Here is a 23,482-nt window from a genome sequence, read left to right as displayed (position 1 = left end):
GCACAAAATGGCCGCCAAACTGTAGGTGGTGTTGCCATCCCATAATAATTTTGAACCTTATGTTGAAGTCCAAAACCTTGTGAACATTTCAATATTTGAACGGTGTCTCTAGCCAAAAGAATGTTAAAGTTACAATTGTTTAAAGAAGCAAAGGTGTGGCCAATGGAGCAAAAAGATTGGAAAATCCGGGAATATCCGGGAATATCTGGAAAAGTTCACGGATTTGAAGGACAAAATGTCATAGCTAGAATAAGATGAAAGAGCTGAACATTTTTATAGTCAAACGGTTAAAATAGGTGAAAAATTGTAGAAGGAGTTTAGCTGTGAACTTCTGCACGAAAAATTCTCCATGTATTTCAATGGAGCAAAAATTCCCGGAAAACCTGGAATATCTTAAAAAGTAAAAGGATTTGAAAAACCAAAAGTCATAGCACAAATAAGCAGAAAGAGCTGAACATTTTAAAAGTTGAATGGTTACAATCGGTTAAAAATTGTAGAAGGAGTTAAGCGGCGAAAAACGGCGGAAGATAGGTGTAAAGAATAAAAAAAATAACTAGAAGGAGCTGCATTTCCAGAAGAAAATGCAGGGTTGAATGCTGTATTGCTGAAAGAAAGCTTAATGTGTAAAATAAATGGCTGAACTGAGCTGAAAGAGATCAACATTTTAAAAGTAAAATGGTTAAAAAAAGTAAAAACCTGTAAAAGAAGTTAAGCACAAGAATTCCCTATGCATTTTAATGGAGCGAAAATCTTGGAATATCTTGAAAAGTTCAAAGATTTGAAAGACTAAAAGTCGTAGCTGAAAGGAATAAGCTGAAAGGGTTGAACATTGTAATAGTAGAAGGATTAAACTACGTGAAAGTTTGAAGAAGTTTAAAATTGCCTCACATTTTGGCACAAAATGGCCGCCAAACTGTAGGTGGTGTTGCCATCCCATAATAATCTTGAGCCTTATGTTGAAATCCAAAACCTTGTGAACATTTCAATATTTGAACGGTGTCTCTAGCCAAAAGAATGTTAAAGTTACAATTGTTTAAAGAAGCAAAGGTGTGGCCAATGGAGCAAAAAGATTGGAAAATCTGGGAATATCCGGGAATATCTGGAAAAGTTCAAGGATTTGAAGGACCAAAAGTCATAGCTGAAAGGAATAAGCTGAAAGGGTTGAACATTGTAATAGTAGAATGGTAAAAATAGGTGAAAGTTTGAAGAAGTTTAAAATTGCCTCACATTTTGGCACAAAATGGCCGCCAAACTGTAGGTGGTGTTGCCATCCCATAATAATTTTGAACTTTATGTTGAAGTCCAAAACCTTGTGAACATTTCAATATTTGAACGGTGTCTCTAGCCAAAAGAATGTTAAAGTTACAATTGTTTAAAGAAGCAAAGGTGTGGCCAATGGAGCAAAAAGATTGGAAAATCTGGGAATATCCGGGAATATCTGGAAAAGTTCAAAGATTTGAAGGACCAAAAGTCATAGCTGAAAGGAATAAGATGAAAGGGTTGAACATTGTAATAGTAGAATGGTAGAAATAGGTGAAAGTTTGAAGAAGTTTAAAATTGCCTCACATTTTGGCACAAAATGGCCGCCAAACTGTAGGTGGTGTTGCCATCCCATAATAATTTTGAACCTTATGTTGAAGTCCAAAACCTTGTGAACATTTCAATATTTGAACGGTGTCTCTAGCCAAAAGAATGTTAAAGTTACAATATTTTAAAGAAGCAAAGGTGTGGCCAATGAAGCAAAAAGATTGGAAAATCTGGGAATATCCGGGAATATCTGGAAAAGTTCAAAGATTTGAAGGACCAAAAGTCATAGCTGAAAGGAATAAGATGAAAGGGTTGAACATTGTAATAGTAGAATGGTAAAAATAGGTGAAAGTTTGAAGAAGTTTAAAATTGCCTCACATTTTGGCACAAAATGGCCGCCAAACTGTAGGTGGTGTTGCCATCCCATAATAATTTTGAGCCTTATGTTGAAGTCCAAAACCTTGTGAACATTTCAATATTTGAACGGTGTCTCTAGCCAAAAGAATGTTAAAGTTACAATATTTTAAAGAAGCAAAGGTGTGGCCAATGGAGCAAAAAGATTGGAAAATCTGGGAATATCCGGGAATATCTGGAAAAGTTCAAGGATTTGAAGGACCAAAAGTCATAGCTGAAAGGAATAAGATGAAAGGGTTGAACATTGTAATAGTAGAATGGTAAAAATAGGTGAAAGTTTGAAGAAGTTTAAAATTGCCTCACATTTTGGCACAAAATGGCCGCCAAACTGTAGGTGGTGTTGCCATCCCATAATAATTTTGAACCTTATGTTGAAGTCCAAAACCTTGTGAACATTTCAATATTTGAACGGTGTCTCTAGCCAAAAGAATGTTAAAGTTACAATATTTTAAAGAAGCAAAGGTGTGGCCAATGAAGCAAAAAGATTGGAAAATCTGGGAATATCCGGGAATATCTGGAAAAGTTCAAAGATTTGAAGGACCAAAAGTCATAGCTGAAAGGAATAAGATGAAAGGGTTGAACATTGTAATAGTAGAATGGTAAAAATAGGTGAAAGTTTGAAGAAGTTTAAAATTGCCTCACATTTTGGCACAAAATGGCCGCCAAACTGTAGGTGGTGTTGCCATCCCATAATAATTTTGAGCCTTATGTTGAAGTCCAAAACCTTGTGAACATTTCAATATTTGAACGGTGTCTCTAGCCAAAAGAATGTTAAAGTTACAATATTTTAAAGAAGCAAAGGTGTGGCCAATGGAGCAAAAAGATTGGAAAATCTGGGAATATCCGGGAATATCTGGAAAAGTTCAAGGATTTGAAGGACCAAAAGTCATAGCTGAAAGGAATAAGATGAAAGGGTTGAACATTGTAATAGTAGAATGGTAAAAATAGGTGAAAGTTTGAAGAAGTTTAAAATTGCCTCACATTTTGGCACAAAATGGCCGCCAAACTGTAGGTGGTGTTGCCATCCCATAATAATTTTGAGCCTTATGTTGAAGTCCAAAACCTTGTGAACATTTCAATATTTGAACGGTGTCTCTAGCCAAAAGAATGTTAAAGTTACAATATTTTAAAGAAGCAAAGGTGTGGCCAATGAAGCAAAAAGATTGGAAAATCTGGGAATATCCGGGAATATCTGGAAAAGTTCAAAGATTTGAAGGACCAAAAGTCATAGCTGAAAGGAATAAGATGAAAGGGTTGAACATTGTAATAGTAGAATGGTAAAAATAGGTGAAAGTTTGAAGAAGTTTAAAATTGCCTCACATTTTGGCACAAAATGGCCGCCAAACTGTAGGTGGTGTTGCCATCCCATAATAATTTTGAGCCTTATGTTGAAGTCCAAAACCTTGTGAACATTTCAATATTTGAACGGTGTCTCTAGCCAAAAGAATGTTAAAGTTACAATATTTTAAAGAAGCAAAGGTGTGGCCAATGGAGCAAAAAGATTGGAAAATCTGGGAATATCCGGGAATATCTGGAAAAGTTCAAGGATTTGAAGGACCAAAAGTCATAGCTGAAAGGAATAAGATGAAAGGGTTGAACATTGTAATAGTAGAATGGTAAAAATAGGTGAAAGTTTGAAGAAGTTTAAAATTGCCTCACATTTTGGCACAAAATGGCCGCCAAACTGTAGGTGGTGTTGCCATCCCATAATAATTTTGAGCCTTATGTTGAAGTCCAAAACCTTGTGAACATTTCAATATTTGAACGGTGTCTCTAGCCAAAAGAATGTTAAAGTTACAATTGTTTAAAAAAGCAGAGGTGTGGCCAATGGAGCAAAAAGATTGGAAAATTCAGGAATATCCGGGAATATCTGGAAAAGTTCAAGGATTTGAAGGACCAGAATGTCATAGCTAGAATAAGATGAAAGAGCTGAACATTTTCATAGTCGAACGGTTAAAATAGGTGAAAAATTGTAGAAGGAGTTTAACTGTGAACTTCTGCACGAAAAATTCTCCATGTATTTCAATGGAGCAAAAATTCCCGGAAAACCTGGAATATCTTAAAAAGTAAAAGGATTTGAAAAACCAAAAGTCATAGCACAAATAAGCAGAAAGAGCTGAACATTTTAAAAGTTGAATGGTTACAATCGGTTAAAAATTGTAGAAGGAGTTAAGCTGCGAAAAACGGCGGAAGATAGGTGTAAAGAATAAAAAAAATAATAACTAGAAGGAGCTGCATTTCCAGAAGAAAATGCAGGGTTGAATGCTGTATTGCTGAAAGAAAGCTTAATGTGTAAAATAAATGGCTGAACTGAGCTGAAAGAGATCAACATTTTAAAAGTAAAATGGTTAAAAAAAGTAAAAACCTGTAAAAGAGGTTAAGCACAAGAATTCCCTATGCATTTTAATGGAGCAAAAATCCTGAAAAATCTTGGAATATCTTGAAAAGTTCAAAGATTTGAAAGACTAAAAGTCGTAGCTGAAAGGAATAAGCTGAAAAGATTGAACATTGTAATAGTAGAAGGATTAAACTACGTGAAAGTTTGAAGAAGTTTAAAATTGCCTCACATTTTGGCACAAAATGGCCGCCAAACTGTAGGTGGTGTTGCCATCCCATAATAATCTTGAACCTTATGTTGAAGTCCAAAACCTTGTGAACATTTCAATATTTGAACGGTGTCTCTAGCCAAAAGAATGTTAAAGTTACAATTGTTTAAAGAAGCAAAGGTGTGGCCAATGGAGCAAAAACATTGGAAAATCTGGGAATATCCGGGAATATCCGGAAAAGTTCAAAGATTTGAAGGACCAAAAGTCATAGCTGAAAGGAATAAGCTGAAAAGGTTGAACATTGTAATAGTAGAATGGTAAAAATAGGTGAAAGTTTGAAGAAGTTTAAAATTGCCTCACATTTTGGCACAAAATGGCCGCCAAACTGTAGGTGGTGTTGCCATCCCATAATAATTTTGAGCCTTATGTTGAAGTCCAAAACCTTGTGAACATTTCAATATTTGAACGGTGTCTCTAGCCAAAAGAATGTTAAAGTTACAATTGTTTAATGAAGCAAAGGTGTGGCCAATGGAGCAAAATAATTGGAAAATCCGGGAATATCCGGGAATTTCTGGAAAAGTTCAAGGATTTGAAGTACAAAATGTCATAGCTAGAATGAGATGAAAGAGCTGAACATTTTCATAGTCAAACGGTTAAAATAGGTGAAAAATTGTAGAAGGAGTTTAGCTGTGAACTTCTGCACGAAAAATTCTCCATGTATTTCAATGGAGCAAAAATTCCCGGAAAACCTGGAATATCTTAAAAAGTAAAAGGATTTGAAAAACCAAAAGTCATAGCACAAATAAGCAGAAAGAACTGAACATTTTAAAAGTTGAATGGTTAAAATCGGTTAAAAATTGTAGAACGAGTTAAGCGGCGAAAAACGGCGGAAGATAGGCGTAAAGAATAAATAAAGAGAAACAGGAAAACAAAGGGTTGAATGCTTTAAAGCATTCAACCAACTAGAAGACGCTGCATTTCCAGAAGAAAATGCAGGGTTGAATGCTGTATTGCTGAATGAAAGCTGAATTTGCTAAAGAAATGGCTGAACAAAGCTGGAAGAGCTCAAAATTTTAAACGTAGAATGGTCAAAGTGGGTAAAAAACTGTATAAGAAGTTAAGCTATAAGATTTCCCATGTATTTTAATGAAGCAAAAATCCTCGAATATCTTTAAAAGTTCAAAGATTTGAGAAAAAAAGTCATAGCGGGAATAAGCTAAAAAAGTTGGACATTGTAATAATAGAATGGCTAAAATAGGTCAAAATTTGTAGAAGGAGTTAAGCATGAAAGCTGAAATTGTTGAAAAAATGGCTGAACTTTTGAAAATTTGAAGATGTTGCTAAAATGGCTAAAAGTGCTAGCATTGGAATCAGCATCATCAACTGACTCCAAAAAACACATTGTTTGAGAGTATCATATTGGTCAAAGCTACATGTTCTAAGTTGATAGAAAATCCAGTCTTTTCAAAATGGCGGCTTTTCTATTGATTTTATCTCCATAGCAACCATTTTATGTTTGGGTCGCCTGGAGATGAGGAACAAATCAACGTCGGTTTCAGATGAATCGGAAAAAGTAAACTTTTGGACGTCCTTAGCAACGAAGTTTGTTTGCTAACCACGCCCACATTCCTTATATGTCCAGATCCAGTGAATTTCAATATGTTCCGTTCCAGCCATGGATGAAGTTTATTGCAATATTTGCTTCAGATTTTGTCAAAAAATGCCCACCAAACAGTAGGTTGTGTTGCCATCCCATAATAATTTCAAAACGTATGTTGAAGTCCAAAGCCTTGTGAGCATTTCAATGTTTGAACGGTGCCTCTAGCTGAAAGCATGTTAAAGTTATAATGCTTGAAAGCAACAAAGGTTTTCAAGGATTCTCCATGTATTTAAATGAAGCAAAAATCTTGGAAAATCCTGGAAAATCTTGGAATATCTTGAAAAGTTCAACATTTGAAAGACTAAAAGTCGTAGCTGAATGGAATAAGCTGAAAGGGTTGAACATTGTAATAGTAGAATGGTAAAAATAGGTGAAAGTTTGAAGAAATTTAAAATTGCCTCACATTTTGGCACAAAATGGCCGCCAAACTGTAGGTGGTGTTGCCATCCCATAATAATTTTGAACCTTATGTTGACGTCCAAAACCTTGTGAACATTTCAATATTTGAACGGTGTCTCTAGCCAAAAGAATGTTAAAGTTACAATTGTTTAAAGAAGCAAAGGTGTGGCCAATGGAGCAAAAAGATTGGAAAATCTGGGAATATCCGGGAATATCTGGAAAAGTTCAAGGATTTGAAGGACCAAAAGTCATAGCTGAAAGGAATAAGCTGAAAGGGTTGAACATTGTAATAGTAGAATGGTAAAATTAGGTGAAAGTTTGAAGAAGTTTAAAATTGCCTCACATTTTGGCACAAAATGGCCGCCAAACTGTAGGTGGTGTTGCCATCCCATAATAATTTTGAGCCTTATGTTGAAGTCCAAAGCCTTGTGAACATTTCAATGTTTGAACGGTGTCTCTAGCCAAAAGAATGTTAAAGTTACAATTGTTTAAAGAAGCAAAGGTGTGGTCAATGGAGCAAAATAATTGGAAAATCCGGGAATATCCGGGAATATCTGGAAAAGTTCACGGATTTGAAGGACAAAATGTCATAGCTAGAATAAGATGAAAGAGCTGAACATTTTCATAGTCAAACGGTTAAAATAGGTGAAAAATTGTAGAAGGAGTTTAACTGTGAACTTCTGCACGAAAAATTCTCCATGTATTTCAATGGAGCAAAAATTCCCGGAAAACCTGGAATATCTTAAAAAGTAAAATGATTTGAAAAACCAAAAGTCATAGCACAAATAAGCAGAAAGAGCTGAACATTTTAAAAGTTGAATGGTTACAATCGGTTAAAAATTGTAGAAGGAGTTAAGCGGCGAAAAACGGCGGAAGATAGGTGTAAAGAATAACTAGAAGGAGCTGCATTTCCAGAAGAAAATGCAGGGTTGAATGCTGTATTGCTGAAAGAAAGCTTAATGTGTAAAATAAATGGCTGAACTGAGCTGAAAGAGCTCAAAATTTTAAAAGTAGAAAGGTCAAAGTGGGCAAAAAACTGTAAAAGAAGTTAAGCGATAAGATGTCCTATGTATTTTAATGAAGCAAAAACCCTGGAATATCTTTAAAAGTTAAAAGATTTGAAAAAAAAAATCATAGCAGGAATAATCTGAAAAAGTTGAACATTAGAATGGCTAAAATAGGTCAACAATTGTAGGAGTTAAGCATGAAAGCTGAGATTTTCGAAGAAATGGCTGAACTTGAAAATTTGAAGATGTTGCAAAGTTAAATATTATAACTTGCGGAAATAGTTCACTTTTTTAAAAAGGTAAAAAAGTAGCTAAATTTCTTAGTTTTTTTCTTTAGAAAACTGATCTTAAAATGTGAAATAGTAGAAATTTAATACTATATTTAAAATAATTTTATGACTGCAAAGTTCAGAATTTTATGAAAAGTAAATATACTTTAAATGTTTCACTTGCAGAAAGAGAATCTTAACAGTTAATAGTAAAAGGGTTAATGAAGCATCAGACAAAGTTTAGAAGACAATTCAAAATGAATTTTATTTTTACACAAATCTTAAAGCATGTTTCAGACACAATTTCATTATGCATAAAAAAATGTTTATTTGTAACAGAAAAACAAATTGACAGTAAAAATTATGAATCAGTTAAAACAATGCAAACAATAATATACAGTAGCACATTTTACAAATAATTTTGCCTGTTATAAAAATGTAATTGCAGGAATTACATTTCTTATGGTATCTACACAAAACAACTTCTAAATAAAGAAACAAAAGAAACATTAAGCATTTTTTTATTTATTGTGTGTATGCACGTGTGTGTGTGTAATGAGCAATTATACATAGAAATAGATTCATGCTTTACTGAAATTATTCAGACTTAATTTTCTAATGCCAAGAATAAAACATCAATCAGGTTGTTTTGTCTCTTGTTTCAGCAGAACTTTAACATTTTACTGAAAAAGAAAATATAAACCTAAGTAGAAAAATAGAAAAAGGTTATAGACAAAGTTATAGATATTTAACTCCATGACAACAAGTTGATCATTCTTAATGCATTCATTTCAAAGACCTTACAACATTCCAATAAAGAAAGACTTTAGTAAAAGTGAAAAACATGAATGAAATTTGAAATTGTTAACACAAACATTACAAGTACCTTTGACCTTAGTAAAGTAAAAAAAAAAAAACCTAAATAACAATTCTAAATACTTCTATCTAAATAAATAAAGAAGCAAACCAACCAAAAATATTAAAGTGCTTTTTCAGTGACCTGAACATAAATGACATGACAATAAAGTGAAAGATATCAAAAATAAAAGTGTAAACAATTTCTAAGACCTTACAACATCCCAATAAAAAATAGACTTTAGTAAAAAGTGAAAAACGTGAATAAAATTTGAAATTGTTAACACAAACATTACCATTGCCCTTATTCTAATACATACTGACAATCTAAAGATAAAAAAAAAATCATAAATAACAATTCTAAATACAAACCAACCCAAAAAATATTAAAGTGCTTTTTCAGTGACCTGAACATAAATGACATGACAATAAAATAAAAAGATACCAAAAAAAGTAATCAACAATTTCTAGCCCTTTGCAATGATTTAAGGATAATTTAATTTAATTTAGGTTCATTTATATATTAATATTTAAAAACTTCAGTTATCTAAAGTGCTGTGCAGACAAAACAAAGACAGTAGAATAGCATCATAAAAGCACTAAAGAAACAAATATATATGAAATAAAATAAATAATGCATGACTTACTGGTTCTTTGGTTATCAGACGTGATATGTTAAAATATTATTCTACAATGTAAATATGTATGTGTCTATATGATTATCACATTCAGTGATTACTTTGATAGTTTTATCGCGTGAAAAACACAACTTTTTAAAATCCTGTCCAAAGAACAGATTTGTAAAAACATAAATACTGAGGACAGAAAACGTCTGATAGAATATTCACAAGAATGGAGAATGGCAGACTTTTGATCTTATGTTCATACATACTGAACACTTTAAAGTAAAAAAGGATTTTATCCTAAAAACACAATTTTAAATACTTGTATCTAAATAAATAAACAAGTTAACAATCAAAAAAAATATTAAAGTGCTTTTTCAGTGACCTGAACATAAATCACACGGAAAATTAAAAAAAAAAAGAAAGATACCAAAAAATAAGTGTAAGCAACAATTTCTAACCCTTTGTAATGATTTAAGGATGAATCAATTCAGTTCATGTTCATTTCTATATTAATATTTAAAAACCTCAGTTATCTAAAGTGCTGTGCAGCATAAAACAAGAGAAATTCACATTTGACTAATAAAAACAAGAAAATCTATCTTAGAATAAAAATAAACATTTAAACTACAGCAGAGTCATAACTAAAAGAACAGACAAAACAAAAGACAGTAGAATAGCATCATATAAGCACTAAAGAAATATATATATATATATATATATATATATATATATATAAATAAAATAAATAATGCATGACTTACTGGTTCTTTGGTTATCAGGCGTGATGTTGAAATATTATTCTACAAAGTAAATATGTATCTGTCTATATATTCACAAGAATGGAGAATGGCAGATATATACATAACTGACTGAAAGTAAGTGAGTTGTGTTTCCCATAGTACCCAGACTAACTAACTCTGCAGTTGAATCTGTGACTAACGTCTCTACTGGCTTTAGACGGTCCAGCATTAGAGCACAAATGTAAACCTGTGATCTCTAGGTACCAGCTGACAGCCACAGTGAGGCAGGATTCCTGTGCTTCACTCTAGAGTCTCAGACACATTCAGATTTTGTCTTTCCAATTCACTTTTGGATGTCTGACTTTGCAGACTTTTGAATGGTGCACAGTTTTTTTTTAAACTTTTCTAAAAGTAGGAGAGTGATATTGAGAAGTTCCCAAACATCCACAATGTGATCAAGTATGATAACAAACATGTGAATCCAGTTTCTACAATTTCCAACAGTCTTCAAAGAAAAAAAACTCTGAAATATCCATAACTGTTTAGTTTTCTGTTCATGATTTTGTCTGTAGAGGCTCAAATCAAAGATCCAAAGTATGTTCACCATGTGACCGCTTCCACTTTCAGATGATGAGCTGATGCCTCCTTGAACTTGTTTGAATGAAGATCTACAAATAGAAGATCAAGAGTGTTGAGAAAGTGCTTCAGTGTGTTGGTCATTGAAGGTAGATGTTTTATGAAGGAATTGAAATAGTCAAAGTTTACCTTTCAGCCTTGTTTGGAGGTTCTGATCCAGAACAGAGACGACTAGAACAGTGTGAAGACGATGGTTTCCCTGCAGCACCATGTCTGAAATCAGAGCAGACCACTTAGTCTCTACCAGGGTGGACAGATGGGATGTCCAGGAACAAATGTGGAGCTGCTCCTCACAAAACTACACAAACTCTGAAAGGAGGAAGGTCATGTGATGAAGACCATGAATACCTTCAACAGTGCTGCAGGACACATCTGCTGTCCAGAGAATCTTCACTCCCATTTGGTTAGGAAGACTTGAGAAGAGTTACCGGTTCAGGACTGAAGGTCTCAGCAGTGCTGTGAAGAACCTGAAGAAAGAACACATGGATGATTCTTTAGTCCTCCAACATGTGATCTAGGAGATGCTCCAGCTGAAATAAAAGCAGACTGGAGGAGAACGATATTCTCTGAAAGTGAAACTAGTTCAGAACCTTCTGACACTGTTGGAGGAGCTCATGTGGTCCAGCAGTGATGTTCTTCTCTGTTCTTGTTAGGCTGTGTTGTGTCTCTGCTCCCAGGTGAAGGCTGGAGGGTTCCAGCTCATCTTCTGCTTTGAAGGAGGACTGAGAGGGCAGGACCTAGAGCCTTTCTCTGTGGTCCAACAACTGTGGTCTAGTTTGGATCTGATCTTGATCAAGATGGTGGAAAGTGTGCAGTCGCTGCTGCAGCTGCACTTAGTGAAGCTAGACGTTCTCACAGGAGAACATGTCAACAACCCAGATATTTCAGATAGTTGAAGAAAAAAAAACAAAAAAAAACATCCAAGGAAATACATCTATATAGTATGCCCCCCCCCCCCACTCCCCTCCCGGATAACCCCCCCACTGCTCTTCCCTAGTGGGGGCTGCTGTCAGCTGGTCTGTGTTGGTGGGACATCAGAAGTCTGGAGAGCACATGGACACCAGACTTCTGATGTTGTCCTGCTGCAGTAAATGTCATCTAGCTTTTCTTCAACCGTTGGTTCTGTGCATTTATCCTCCCTGACCCAGACCCACCCGGATAAATGCACAGAACCAACGAGCTCACAGTTCTGTATCAACATGATTATCTGGAAAAGATGTTCACCTGATTGTTTTGATTCTCTATTAAAACATTATTAAAATTAAACGGATTTGATTGTAGTCTAATATTAAAATCAAGTATGTTTAACATTATCTGCTCAAAGAAACATTATTAATTATAATGTTTGATTATCTAATAAAACATAATTATCAGTAAAAAATATTAATCTGAGTATGTTTGTCTATTAAAAAATACATATTTAGTTGGCTTCAATTCATAATTATCCTTATATTATTACTTCTTATGTTTTGTCATTATGGATAACATCTAAAAAAATTAAATAGAATGTTGGATTATCTAATAAAACAATGATCTGCAATAAAAATCAGAATATATTTGATACTCTTAAAAAACAATCTGTAAAATTTATTCTATTAAATTGACTTGTAAAAATATATTTATGACTGAGCAGAATAAATCTTTTGTTCCCTTTGAGTCTTTTGTTAAAGTATTTTACAAACATGATACCAGCAGTTCAAACAAGTTCAGCGTTTAGATCCCAAATACTCACATTTACGGTCTTCCTTCCTGCAGCACTAACACAGTTTGGTCTCATATTTCAGCACATTTAAAGCTCACCTGGCTTGTTCACGTCTGGCTGAAGGACAGGACACAGAAAACAGGGTTGTGGTAGCTGTGGTAGGTCCTCAGGACACCAGAACTGAGACATGGCTGTGGCTGAGAAATGAAAATGAGGTCGAGCAGCGTGTTCTTCTCTGTGGTGGCAGAAGTGATCAGTTGTTTGTACCCTCTAGACTGAAACATCTCCACAATGGGCTTTCGTACAATGAGCAGCTGATTCTCATTGAAGTCACCTGACACAATGATTGGATGACAGTCCATCACCTCCAGAGAGTCCAGAAGACTTACCAGGTTCTGCAGGAATACTGAGACACTGTAGTCTGGAGGTCTGTAAACAGCTGCTATCAGAGCCTGGAACGGAGCCTGAAGCTTCAAAACCACAAACTCAAGATCAGTCACATTGTGTAAATACTGTTTGTGTTGGACCTGGATGTAGTTTCTGACATAAACAGCAACTCCTCCTCCACCTCTGCTGGCCATGTGAGGAAGGTTAGTGTAGGACACGTGTCTGTTACGTCTGAACATGGCGTAGCCGTCCAGCTGGAGACTTTCTGCAACAAAAGAGCCTTGCAGGTGGGTTTCAGTGAGACACAAAACATCTGCTAGACACATTTCATGATGACTCCTGATGTCGCTGATGTGAGATGGAAGTCCCTCTGTGTTGTGGTGGACAATAGTCAGAGTGTGGGGTCTGCTCACTGCTTCTCTCACCTGCAGAAGAGGCATTGTGTGGTCTACCTGTGCTGGTCTCATTGTGTGCAGAGCTGCAGTGATTTCTGGGTTGGCATAGATCTTCCTCTCATCCATGTCCAGTAGATACAGACCACTGAGAGCCGTCACCCTGCTGAGAGCTACATAAGCCATACCTGGTTCAAAGATGTTCTTCAGTGACACCACAGCAGCACTGGTCGTGAGGCCCTGAGTCTTGTGCACGGTGCAGGCAAAGGCTAGTCTTACAGGAAACTGTCTTCGGACCACCCTCCTCTGTTTCAGGTTCTCCTCTGCTCTCTCGATGTAGACCAGGTCATCTGCAGCTCCAGTCTGGTTGTTTCTCACCTGGTTGTCCATTCTGAGACCAAGTTTGATGATGTGTTGGTCGTTACCAGAACTTACCACTCTCAGCAGCTTACCAAATGCACCGTTGACCAGTCCGTTCTGGATGTCGATATTTCTGGTGAGCATGACTCGAACTCCCTCAGCGACCTTCAGAGTGTCTGCCAACTCGTTTCTGCCTCCTTTACCTGGTTTGTCCTGTCGGGTCATTCTGCCTGTTTGTGGGTCTTTCTGGAAGTCGTCTGCATCGATGCTGATCACGTCTGGGTGGAGCAGAGTGAGTGTTGCACAGTTGTGTTCATCGACCTGCTTGTTGGTGGCAAAAATGTGCAGAACATCAGTGGGACAACGAGAAGCATCAGTGATGGTCTGAGACAACAAATCTCTGTCTTCCTGAGACAACTCCTCCGTCTTTTCCTTCACCCGAAGTCTGTTCAGCAGCTCTGCAAAGGCAACGTCGTCTTTCTGCCGCATGATGTCCGTCAGAGTGACCACCTGGAAATGTTGCCACCACAGGTCAATGTCTGACGGCTGAAACACACACAGGGGTTTAGACTGTCGCACTGGTGGCAGCTGATAGAAATCTCCAACGGCTAAAACTGACATTCCTCCAAAGGGTTTCTGACTGCCTTTGATCTGTTTCAGCCTTGCATCTACATAAGCAAACAGAGGCCTTGACACCATGGAAATCTCATCAATAATCAGGATTTCAGCGTTGAAAAGCTCAGCTCTGACCTCATCCAGCTGGTTACCAAGTCCACAGATAGGAGGTTTCAGGCTTCTAGGCAGCTTCAGGAGAGAGTGGAGGGTTGTTCCTGAGATGTTGAAGGCAGCGGTACCAGTAAAAGCAGTGAGCAAGACAGTTGGGTTTGAGATGTCGGCCTCCTCTGCACGTGCTGGTAGTTTCCTCAGGATCTTAGAGGCTTCTGAGTAAATGCATTTGATCAGATGAGATTTACCTGTTCCTGCACCACCGTTAACAAAAAGGAAGAACGGCTCTGGATCCAGTTGACACACACGTTTGATGCACCAGTCTCTGACTGCATAGAACACACAGGCCTGCTTCTGGTTCAGGGTCTGATACATACCACGTAGAACTGCTGGGTCAATGGAGGAAGGCTCTCTGAAGGCTCTGACTTCTGTTCCAGCGTTAGACTGAGGGTTGTAGTCTGGGACATTTTCCTGTTCGTTGTCAGCCTCATCTGCCTGCAAGTCATCATCACACTGCACCCTCACAACATCAGATTCAGGAGCAAGATTACACCACTCATCAACCGCCTGGTCTCCGTTGTCTTCAAACTCCTGCAGAGCGTTCTCAATCTCCTCACTGTTCTTCTCATACCTCTTTCTGTTTCGTTTGACGATGTCAATCACATACTCATAGTCTTCGGATCCCGGCAGATACGACACGCCAGACTGGTAGAAGGACTGATAGGTTGGGAAGTGCTCTGACTTCAGCTCTGAGTCTGAGCGATGAGGAACATACAGTTTCAGAAGTCTACCGTAAAACTGCTCTGGGTGTTTCTCCTGTGAACAGTGGTAATATCTGATGACAGCTGCTTTGTCATTTCGCCGTCTCTGCACAAACCCTAAGTCATTGAGGAGTGGTAAAACATTCTTACTCTTTGACTTGTTAGCACTGACAAACCTGCATGTTGAAGCAAAATCAGCCAAACACATGCCCTCGTACTCCGCTGTCTCCGGTCTGGCCTTGTATTTGTCACTCAGACTGGTCATCCAGATGTTGCAGCAGTCGTCTGTGGTGTTCTCCAGGAACGAGAGAGGTCGACTCATGCGGACTGGGTTGTCATCTGTAGGTACAAACACAACTGCACGAGAACCTTTTTTCATGTGTAAACCACAAGCACGCGTGACACACTCCTGAGCACTAATCTCTCTCTTTTTTGAATAAGCCTGCATGACCGCTCTCATCTCATCACACTCGTTCACCCGGTCCATGTGAGCATTATCCATCACAGTTTTCAGATAGTCAGACAGGCCGCTCTCCTTCTTAGTGATGTACTTGGTCAGATACTCGATGCAGGAGTAAGCGTTGAGGATGTAGGACACGTCGATGTTGCTGTCCCAGGCTTCAAGCAGATGTGGATTGTAATTGTTTATCCACGAGTCTTTAGGCTGACGTTTCAGGACCAAAGCCGTTTTTCTGGTCATGCTGTGGAGGTAGCCTTCATACTCTGCCATCGTCAGGTTGCATTGAGCCAGGAGCTGGTCCAAGGACAAAGAAGCAGTTTGAGGGTCGATCAGGAGCTGGTACAGAGGTCTGAGTTTCTCCTTGGCAGCACTGGTGTGGTCATCTTCATCAGGTCTTGTTATCATGGTTTGTCTACATGGTGGTTTAGGAAAACCAAACCTGCACCCAGAGTTCACGCTCTTGAAACAAGTTCTAGTGTGGTTCTTGCTGTGTTTCTGCACCTCTGTCACCTTCTTGTAAAGTTCTGGTTGTGTGCTTGGGTCAGGAAGTTGGGCTGAGATGTACCTGTCAACAAAATCACACACAGTCTGATCACTGTTTACTTCCACCTGTGGGGCCTGATCAATCCAGAGCATCATGTGTATGTGGGGACTCCCTCTGTGCTGAAACTCTACTCTGTAAAAGAAGTCAATGACCTTTCCTAAAGGCTGAGCATCTGAACACAACAAGTCCCTGAAAAGACATTCAACCCGTTTGTCAAAAAGCCTCATCACACACACTGGATTGGATCTGAGGATCTCACACTTTTCTGACCAGTCTAGAGCTTCAAAGTCAACCTGTTCACCCTGTTGTCTCTTAACAGCTGTAATGACTTCAGGCCACCTCATCTCTGCTGCTGAAAATGTACAGAAGAAAGTTGGCGTTCCTAACTGTCGAATCATGGCATACAGGTCTCTGGTGGTTTTGTGCCAGTAGGCTGGAGTTCCTCTCAGGGGCTGCATGAACCTGATGGCATCTTTATTCCTCACAAGTCTCTCAACCTCTTGTTTGTCCTGCAACATAGCTGAGGTTATCCTACGTCCATCTCTAGTCAGAGTTTTACCTTTTCTCAGCTGTACCATCATGCTGGAGTTGGCTAGGTGGATCTCAGTCACAAACTGGGCAAAAAACAGATATGTTGGGTCTCTGGCAAAGCGATCATCTGTGTTAAAAAGTCTAGCCTTGAAATAACCACTGGGTGTGACTTTAATACGTCTGTGTTCGTCCAGCGTGTTCTGACCAGTAGGAAACTGCACCGGGAACGCCATGGCCTCCAGTTTGGGGGTTCTGAAGAAGCTGACAGGACTGTTTCTTTCTGCGGGAGCAACACAATAGGTGTTATCAGAGAAACACATGATCTCTTCTGAAATGTCTGGCACCTGCAAACAGGATTCCAAAGCAAAGCCTCCGTTTGGCAGCTCATTCTCTTCATCATCATCATTTCTCTGCTGCTGTGCTGGTTCATCATCATCACTTAACCTCTCAACTTCACGTTCAGACTCACACATAGCACTTTTCTCACACATGTCTATCTCCATTAAATCTGCTTCATCATAATCACCGTCATCCATCCTATCATCCTCATCATCCTCCTCCTCATCAGGAAGTGTGGGGTCACAGAGTTCAGCTTCATCTCTGATAGTTATGTCCTGGTATTGTGGGTGTACAAGTTTTAGTTTGAGCAGCGCTCGTACAAGTTTAGACCAGGTTACCGTCTGGAACAGCTGATGACCTTTGTAACACAAGCGTCTCTTCAGTTTCACTCTCATCACCTGAGACTCGTTTCTTAGTCTGGGTAAAGCTTCCACTGTTTCCTGCACCTGTGAGGGAACACACACTACATTGCCACGAATCAGTCTTTGTCTGCCTTTAGGAAGAGGAATTATTTTAGCAAAAGGAATACACCTAGAGATCAGATGTCTCTCCAGGATGTTCAGGTCTTTCAGTTCATCAGGAATCTCTGTCAGTTCTAGGTTGTTGACAGCAGCTAGAGCTGGTACAGCACCTTTTTTTACATAACTGTGACACGTGTGACAAATCCACTCCTTACGTCTCTCACTAGGAACTAAACATGGTTGGTCTCTGCAGGAACCTTCACACACGTGGACATATTTACCTGTCAGGCACGGTTCAATGACTGCTGTGTTGGTTACATAACTGGACCTTCTGCAGACTAGGACCTGGTTTGGAAACGAGGCTTTATGACACACAGTGCAAACATAAGAAGGTCCGGCTTGAATGTTGGACCTGAAGACAGAAATGGCATTTTTAATCAAACTGTTGTCCGTCTCTGTTTCTACAGTCTGTGTAGGTCTCTTCATCTGTCTGTACTTTTTTCTTATTATCATGGCACATCTGAGGTTGTGCATCCGTCTAAATGCACAGTTACTTCTGTATCTGTCTCTCATCATCCGTTTCATAAACTGTCTGTGTCTCAAACGGAAAACTGTCATTTTCATAACGTTGATGAGATTTCTGCTTCATGTAAGATTTCTGTTTCTGTCTGAACTTTTCATTTAGCCTGTAACGGTTTCTTAAATACATTTTCTGTCTTTGTCTGAACTCTTCATTTAGCCTGTAACGATTTCTTAAATACATTTTTTTTTTCAGTCTGAACGGTTCGTTTTGTCTGTAATGTTGATGAGATCTCTCCTTCATGCAAGATCTCCGACTTTGTCTGAACTCTTCATTTTGTCTGTAACGATCTCTAATGTACAGTATTCTTTTTTGTTGAAAGTCTACATTTTTAATAGTACAATTCTTAAAATATGTCTTCATATTCAGTTTCTTTTTTTCTCGAAGTTGGCTGTTCTCAGAATAATTCTTTTGACTCTGCAGAGTTTTCTTTTCTCTGAAAGTAGGATTGTTTTTATATTTTTCTCTTTCTTTACTATTTTTATCCTCCTGTTTCTGGCCTTTTTTCATGGAGTTTATCAATCTTCTCCTCATTTTTCGTCTTTCTGACTTACTAAGCCTTGAAAAATTAATGGAGGTTTCTGTAAGTCCAGGATCAGGATGATCTTTGACAGTGGTCTGGATTACCTTAGTGTCTAGATTTCTGTCAGTGACAGAAACATCATGTGATGAAGTAGATTCACCTGAAGGTTCATGTTCAGTTGTAGTCTCAGACATCATGAGTCCTACCTGCTGCACAGTTGAGGTGACATTACCAGCAGATAACTCTTCCGAGATGATAGCAGATGTGGACATGGGTGGAGAGATGTTCAGAGGCTGGTCAGCAGCTGGATGTGAGGTTGACCCATCAGCAGCTCCATGTGACTCAGCAACAGTTGGTCTGCAGTCCAACACGTTTCTCCTGCCGTCTGTGTTCACACTGGAAAACTCGACAGGCTTCAGCTCATACAGGGTGGAAGGTTGTGAGTCAAACTTGGTGTGGCAGAGTTTGATCCTGTCAATCATGTCAGTTAGATATGTGAATTTCAACATCACAGCGGTACCAAGAGCAGATGGTAACCCTTCAGCAGTACGGGAATGAGGATCAAAGAAGCCGTAGTTGTAGTTATCATGTGATCTACATCGGAAAACTGCAACAGTCAAACCTGACATGATCAGCAGAGCATACTGGACATCAGAAGACAGGTGGCTGAGTCCTTCTTCAAGGCTGGGAAGGTTGGTTCCTCCTAGAAATGATCCATAAATGGCAGGTAGAGTCATGTTCACATACAATGTAGATCTACGTGCAGGTACTACCTCTGGTAACTCATCGGTGGCCAGAAAAACACTGGTTGGAAACCTTAGTCTGACCTGTCTGTACACCGCATCACCTTTATCTAAAACATGGTCAAGATCTGCTCTAGTAATGTTCTCATTTTCATACAGAAATGCCAAAAACACCTGACTGTTAGCTGTACACTGTGTATTCCTAAATGTACCATATTTAAGAGAACTTTGGCTGTAAGATGCAGAAACATGTTTGACAGATGGTTGCAGTTTCAGCTTCATCTTGTCCACATGAGATGGTCCAGCACTCGGTTCTTCTGGTTCAGTCTGGTGTACCTGCTGTCTCCGAGCAAATGGAGGTTTGTGAGTAGCATCATGGTGAACTACAGCTGAGAAAGTATCTCCATCAGAAATGTGTTCTACTTCACTGAAACTATCAGGGTGACATCCTTTCTTCACAGCATCAGCATATGAACCTTTCTGTAATTGTTGACCACCATGTAGGACCTCTGGACTCTCAGCAGACACGTTTACCAGGTTCACGATCTGAGGAGCTTCTTTTTCACCGGCAGCTGCACCTTCTCTCACGTTCTTCCATCGGGCCTTCTGGGACTGGGAACGCTGGTTCTTCCTAGGCATTCTTCAGACTTCAGATTTAGACACAATACAAAATCTGGTATCTTTGGAATCAAGCAAGATTGTTGGCACGTATTTGCCTCAGGCACTTTTAACCTGACAGAAGTTTGGTCAAACAATCAGTTGGATCTTATATATTTGAAATCTGGTATCTTTCACAGGTCTTATAGTTGGGTTTCGTATATAGTTTTCCGAACAAAGACCAGGCACTTTTCACCTGCAGCACTTATTCGCTGAGAAATAGGCACTTTTCACCTGAAAGGAGGTATAGCAGAAAATCAGAGTGGAGATGAAGCAGAAAAAAAAAAAAAAAAGATGTGACAAAAAAATTAGAGGATTAAAGATTGAGGATATGCAGAATAGTGACAGAATAGTGATAGGGTATTTAAAAGAGTTTATATAGATAAAGGCAAAGTCTAGAAAAAGCCAAGATAACAAGAGAGCAGAGAGCGTGGACACAGGATCCCCTGGAAGACACACAAAAAAATGATGTAAAAAAGTGTAAAACTGTCCAGCCAGCAAAATTTCATACACAAAACAGATGCCACTAGTTTCTTTAGCAATGCAGTTTATAAACCATAAGATAGATCCACATAAAAATTAAAAATTCTGAATAATACTACAAAGTTTGATATAAATATTTTACATACCATTTTTAAGTTGTTGGAAGGATAAAGTTTAGTCTACTACTGCACTTTGTTACAAGAACAACGTAAACACTAAAGAGCTGTTAATGTAATAAAGTGCAGTCATTAATGTCAGAACAAATCAGAGACTTAAGGGTGATGTGGATCAGAAAGTGGAAGAAATGTGGGACTTTAGTGAGCAAGAACACAGTACCACATTAAAAAACACAATATCTGAGCTCAGAGTAGACCACATTTGTTTAAAATTAAAAAGCAGTCCATTATAAAGTAGAGAAAAAGATTGTAGGGTGTGCACTTACCAGCTGAAACACAGTGAAGTTCACTCAGACTAGGAGAAAAAAAATAAAAACTTGTTATCCAGTTAATTTCTGTCACTTTTAAGCTCACCAAAAATCTGGATATATTGTTATTTTTATTACATTACATAAAGGTAGTGATTTAAACTTTGATACTTTATTTGTGCAAGTGCTTTAAAACAGAAAAATTATAGTATTTAAACATGTACTTTAGTTATAATATATCTATACTTATTATACTGAAATAATACATTAGGTTACGACTGTGAAAAATGTTGTAATTGAACTTTAATATATTTTTACTTTGTAATTAATAAACCACTAAAACGGTTTGACGTGTATACGTCGAGACAAGTTTAGTTTCAAGTTACAACTGTGAACATTATGTATTTATACTTTAATTGTATTTTTACTTTTTGTTTTATAAAGTACTGAAACTCTCTGACGTTGTGGTGACCTTTAACAATTCAGTTAATCTGAAAAACCTTGAACCGCAAGACTTAAGTTAACTTTATTTAACAGTTTAGTAACTCCGTTAACTAGCATGTTGTGTTAGCACTAACATGAACAAGCTAATGTCTAAACGATTCTTTCCTCAACAAACAGCCCTGCATTTTCCCGGGGCTGGGTAATTTAAAAAAAAGTTACACTTATAAATGTATAATAACTTTTTGGTAAAAAGTAGAGCACAATTAGTTCGAAATTAGACTAATCTGAACCTGACTGGACCTGCGACAAACTTACCTGAAGAGAGTCGGTAGCGAACTACAGAGACGGAGATTGTGACGCAGCTGTAACAGGATGAGGCATTCAATGTAACTCGGAATATGCAAATTAACCAATAGCGTTTCAGCTGTCCTGTTGCCAGGCAGGGGTGATGGTTTTGACCAAAATCGATGTCTGTAATTCATTTCTTTCAACCAATCAGATTTTGAGTTGGTGTCACCGGGAGTTTCAACGTTCAGCATTCAGACCTTCTGATTGGACAGAAGTTTTTGCACGCAGCCTTTTTCCAGATTGAGAGTCACAGAGCAGTTTTTGATCCCTTTCAGTTAAAAACACAGCTGACTATAATCTAATCCATGGATGATTTTGAAATAATATCTCCCACGGATCTCCTAGACTTTCTTCATAAGAAAAATTTAAATAGCCTTAATCTGGGAATGAAAATTCATGGCTGCTTCTCAATGTATGAATGCAAAATAAAAACACGATTAAATAAACCCTTGAACAATCAAAATTTTAATCTGAAACAGACTTTAACATTGAATAAAAACATTAATTTCATGAAAATACTTAGAAAAAATAACAACATAACTTAATGCAACAACATATTTCATTTATTTTCTCACATTTCATTCAGGACAGTAATTTTAGACACCCTCTTGCCCGTTCTCTCAGCCCGAATCCTCAGAGGGCCGTCTTCAAATGAATGCCCCAGAGAGTCCCAGAGCTCTGCTTCCACCTCCAGGGTCTCAAAGTCCTCCAGGAGCAGCTCCAGGTCCCCCTTCTCCCTCCCCTCCCTGACAGCTATGATATTTAGCTGCACCTCCTCAGCAGCTTGGATGACCACCTACCAAAACAATTTTTATTAATTACTTCCCAACTTTACTCTTAAGCATATATCATTTTACAGTGTCATTTCATTATCATTTTTGCTGTTTTAGTCCATACCTCTATTAAGGTGTAATTTGTTGACTGGAAGTGGCCCCCCACCGAAGATCCCCGTTTCATGTGCGTGAGCCTCACATGGCCACCCGCCTCAAAGGGAAAAATGGCCGCCTCCCGCCACAGACATATGCTCACCTCTGCCCTGTCCTGTACAGAGAGAGAAGTTATTGTTATGCACACGCACATACACACAGTATTTAAACGTTCATAAGTACATACTTGCTGTAAACGAATCTGTCTCATTGGTACGTCGTACCTCCCACTTTTCACCCTCCTGATAGCAAACACCTAATGAAGACAATTAATGTGAAAAAAATTACATGACCTGTTAAGGTGGATTGTATGCAATTACATGACTTGTACATCCTTACCTCCAAAACTTTTCCTTCGAAAGTGAGGAGGGGTTGACCTTCCACCTGGTCCAGGTTCATCAGGGGTGTTAAAATGGACGGTGGATCCAGGAGTCGGTCTGCCTCCTCTTTCAGTGACTCTGTCACTGAAACAGGTGAAGTCCAGTAGAAGGCCGTGTGGGGGGTGGGGAGAATTGCATAGGGGGGATATGTTCCCTGCAGCTTATATCCCTTCATGATGTAATTCCTCCCCACGCAGACTTTAGAGGATAGTTCCTCAAATAAGGTCATTTTGGCAACCGACTGACCATCACTGATGATAACCACCTTGTTTTGTTTTTTTATTTGTGGAACAACTGAACTGTTGGAAAAGTCCCAAGAAATAACTTGGGACTTTTCCTTCTCTTTCAAAATATGTATATGCAGCGGTGGGGGGGCTGCGTATGGGCCACTCTTTCTACTGTTTAAAACTTGGCTGAGTGCCATTCTGAGATGAGAGGAAAAAAAGAGAAAAGACAGCAAAAGTTACCTAACATTGTCCTTCAGTTATTACTCCATAATTTCATATAAGTTGTTATTACTCGCTTTAAAATAAACTGCTTCACATACCCATACACATTAAAATACATATATTAATATTAGCTATATAAAAAAAGACATTAGTTTTGTGAAAACCCTGAAACAGTCAAGCCTT

At 38.2% G+C, this 23,482-nt stretch overlaps 2 protein-coding genes across 3 annotated transcripts in view; one reads left to right on the top strand and one right to left on the bottom strand.

The window, feature by feature from the left end:
* Positions 1–23,482, top strand: part of LOC111946442 (NLR family CARD domain-containing protein 3-like) — a 128,457-nt gene that overhangs the window by 10,186 nt on the left and 94,789 nt on the right. The gene's annotated exons all lie outside the window — the stretch shown is intronic.
* On the bottom strand, positions 8,069–21,769 carry LOC105358784 (uncharacterized). The gene is made up of 6 exons (XM_023961742.2): positions 21,512–21,769; positions 20,771–20,799; positions 11,270–20,291; positions 11,028–11,146; positions 10,809–10,892; positions 8,069–10,711 (listed from the first exon to the last, which is right to left on the bottom strand). The coding sequence occupies exon 3, from the start codon at positions 17,964–17,966 to the stop codon at positions 12,489–12,491; it is 5,478 nt and encodes a 1,825-aa protein (XP_023817510.1). The 5' UTR covers positions 17,967–20,291; positions 20,771–20,799; positions 21,512–21,769; the 3' UTR covers positions 8,069–10,711; positions 10,809–10,892; positions 11,028–11,146; positions 11,270–12,488.

Source organism: Oryzias latipes, chromosome 2 (assembly GCF_053564925.1).
Source record: "Oryzias latipes strain Hd-rR chromosome 2, Olatipes_Hd-rR_3.1".
Classification (NCBI taxonomy): Eukaryota; Metazoa; Chordata; class Actinopteri; order Beloniformes; family Adrianichthyidae; genus Oryzias; species Oryzias latipes.
This window is presented reverse-complemented; position numbering and strand designations above follow the sequence as displayed.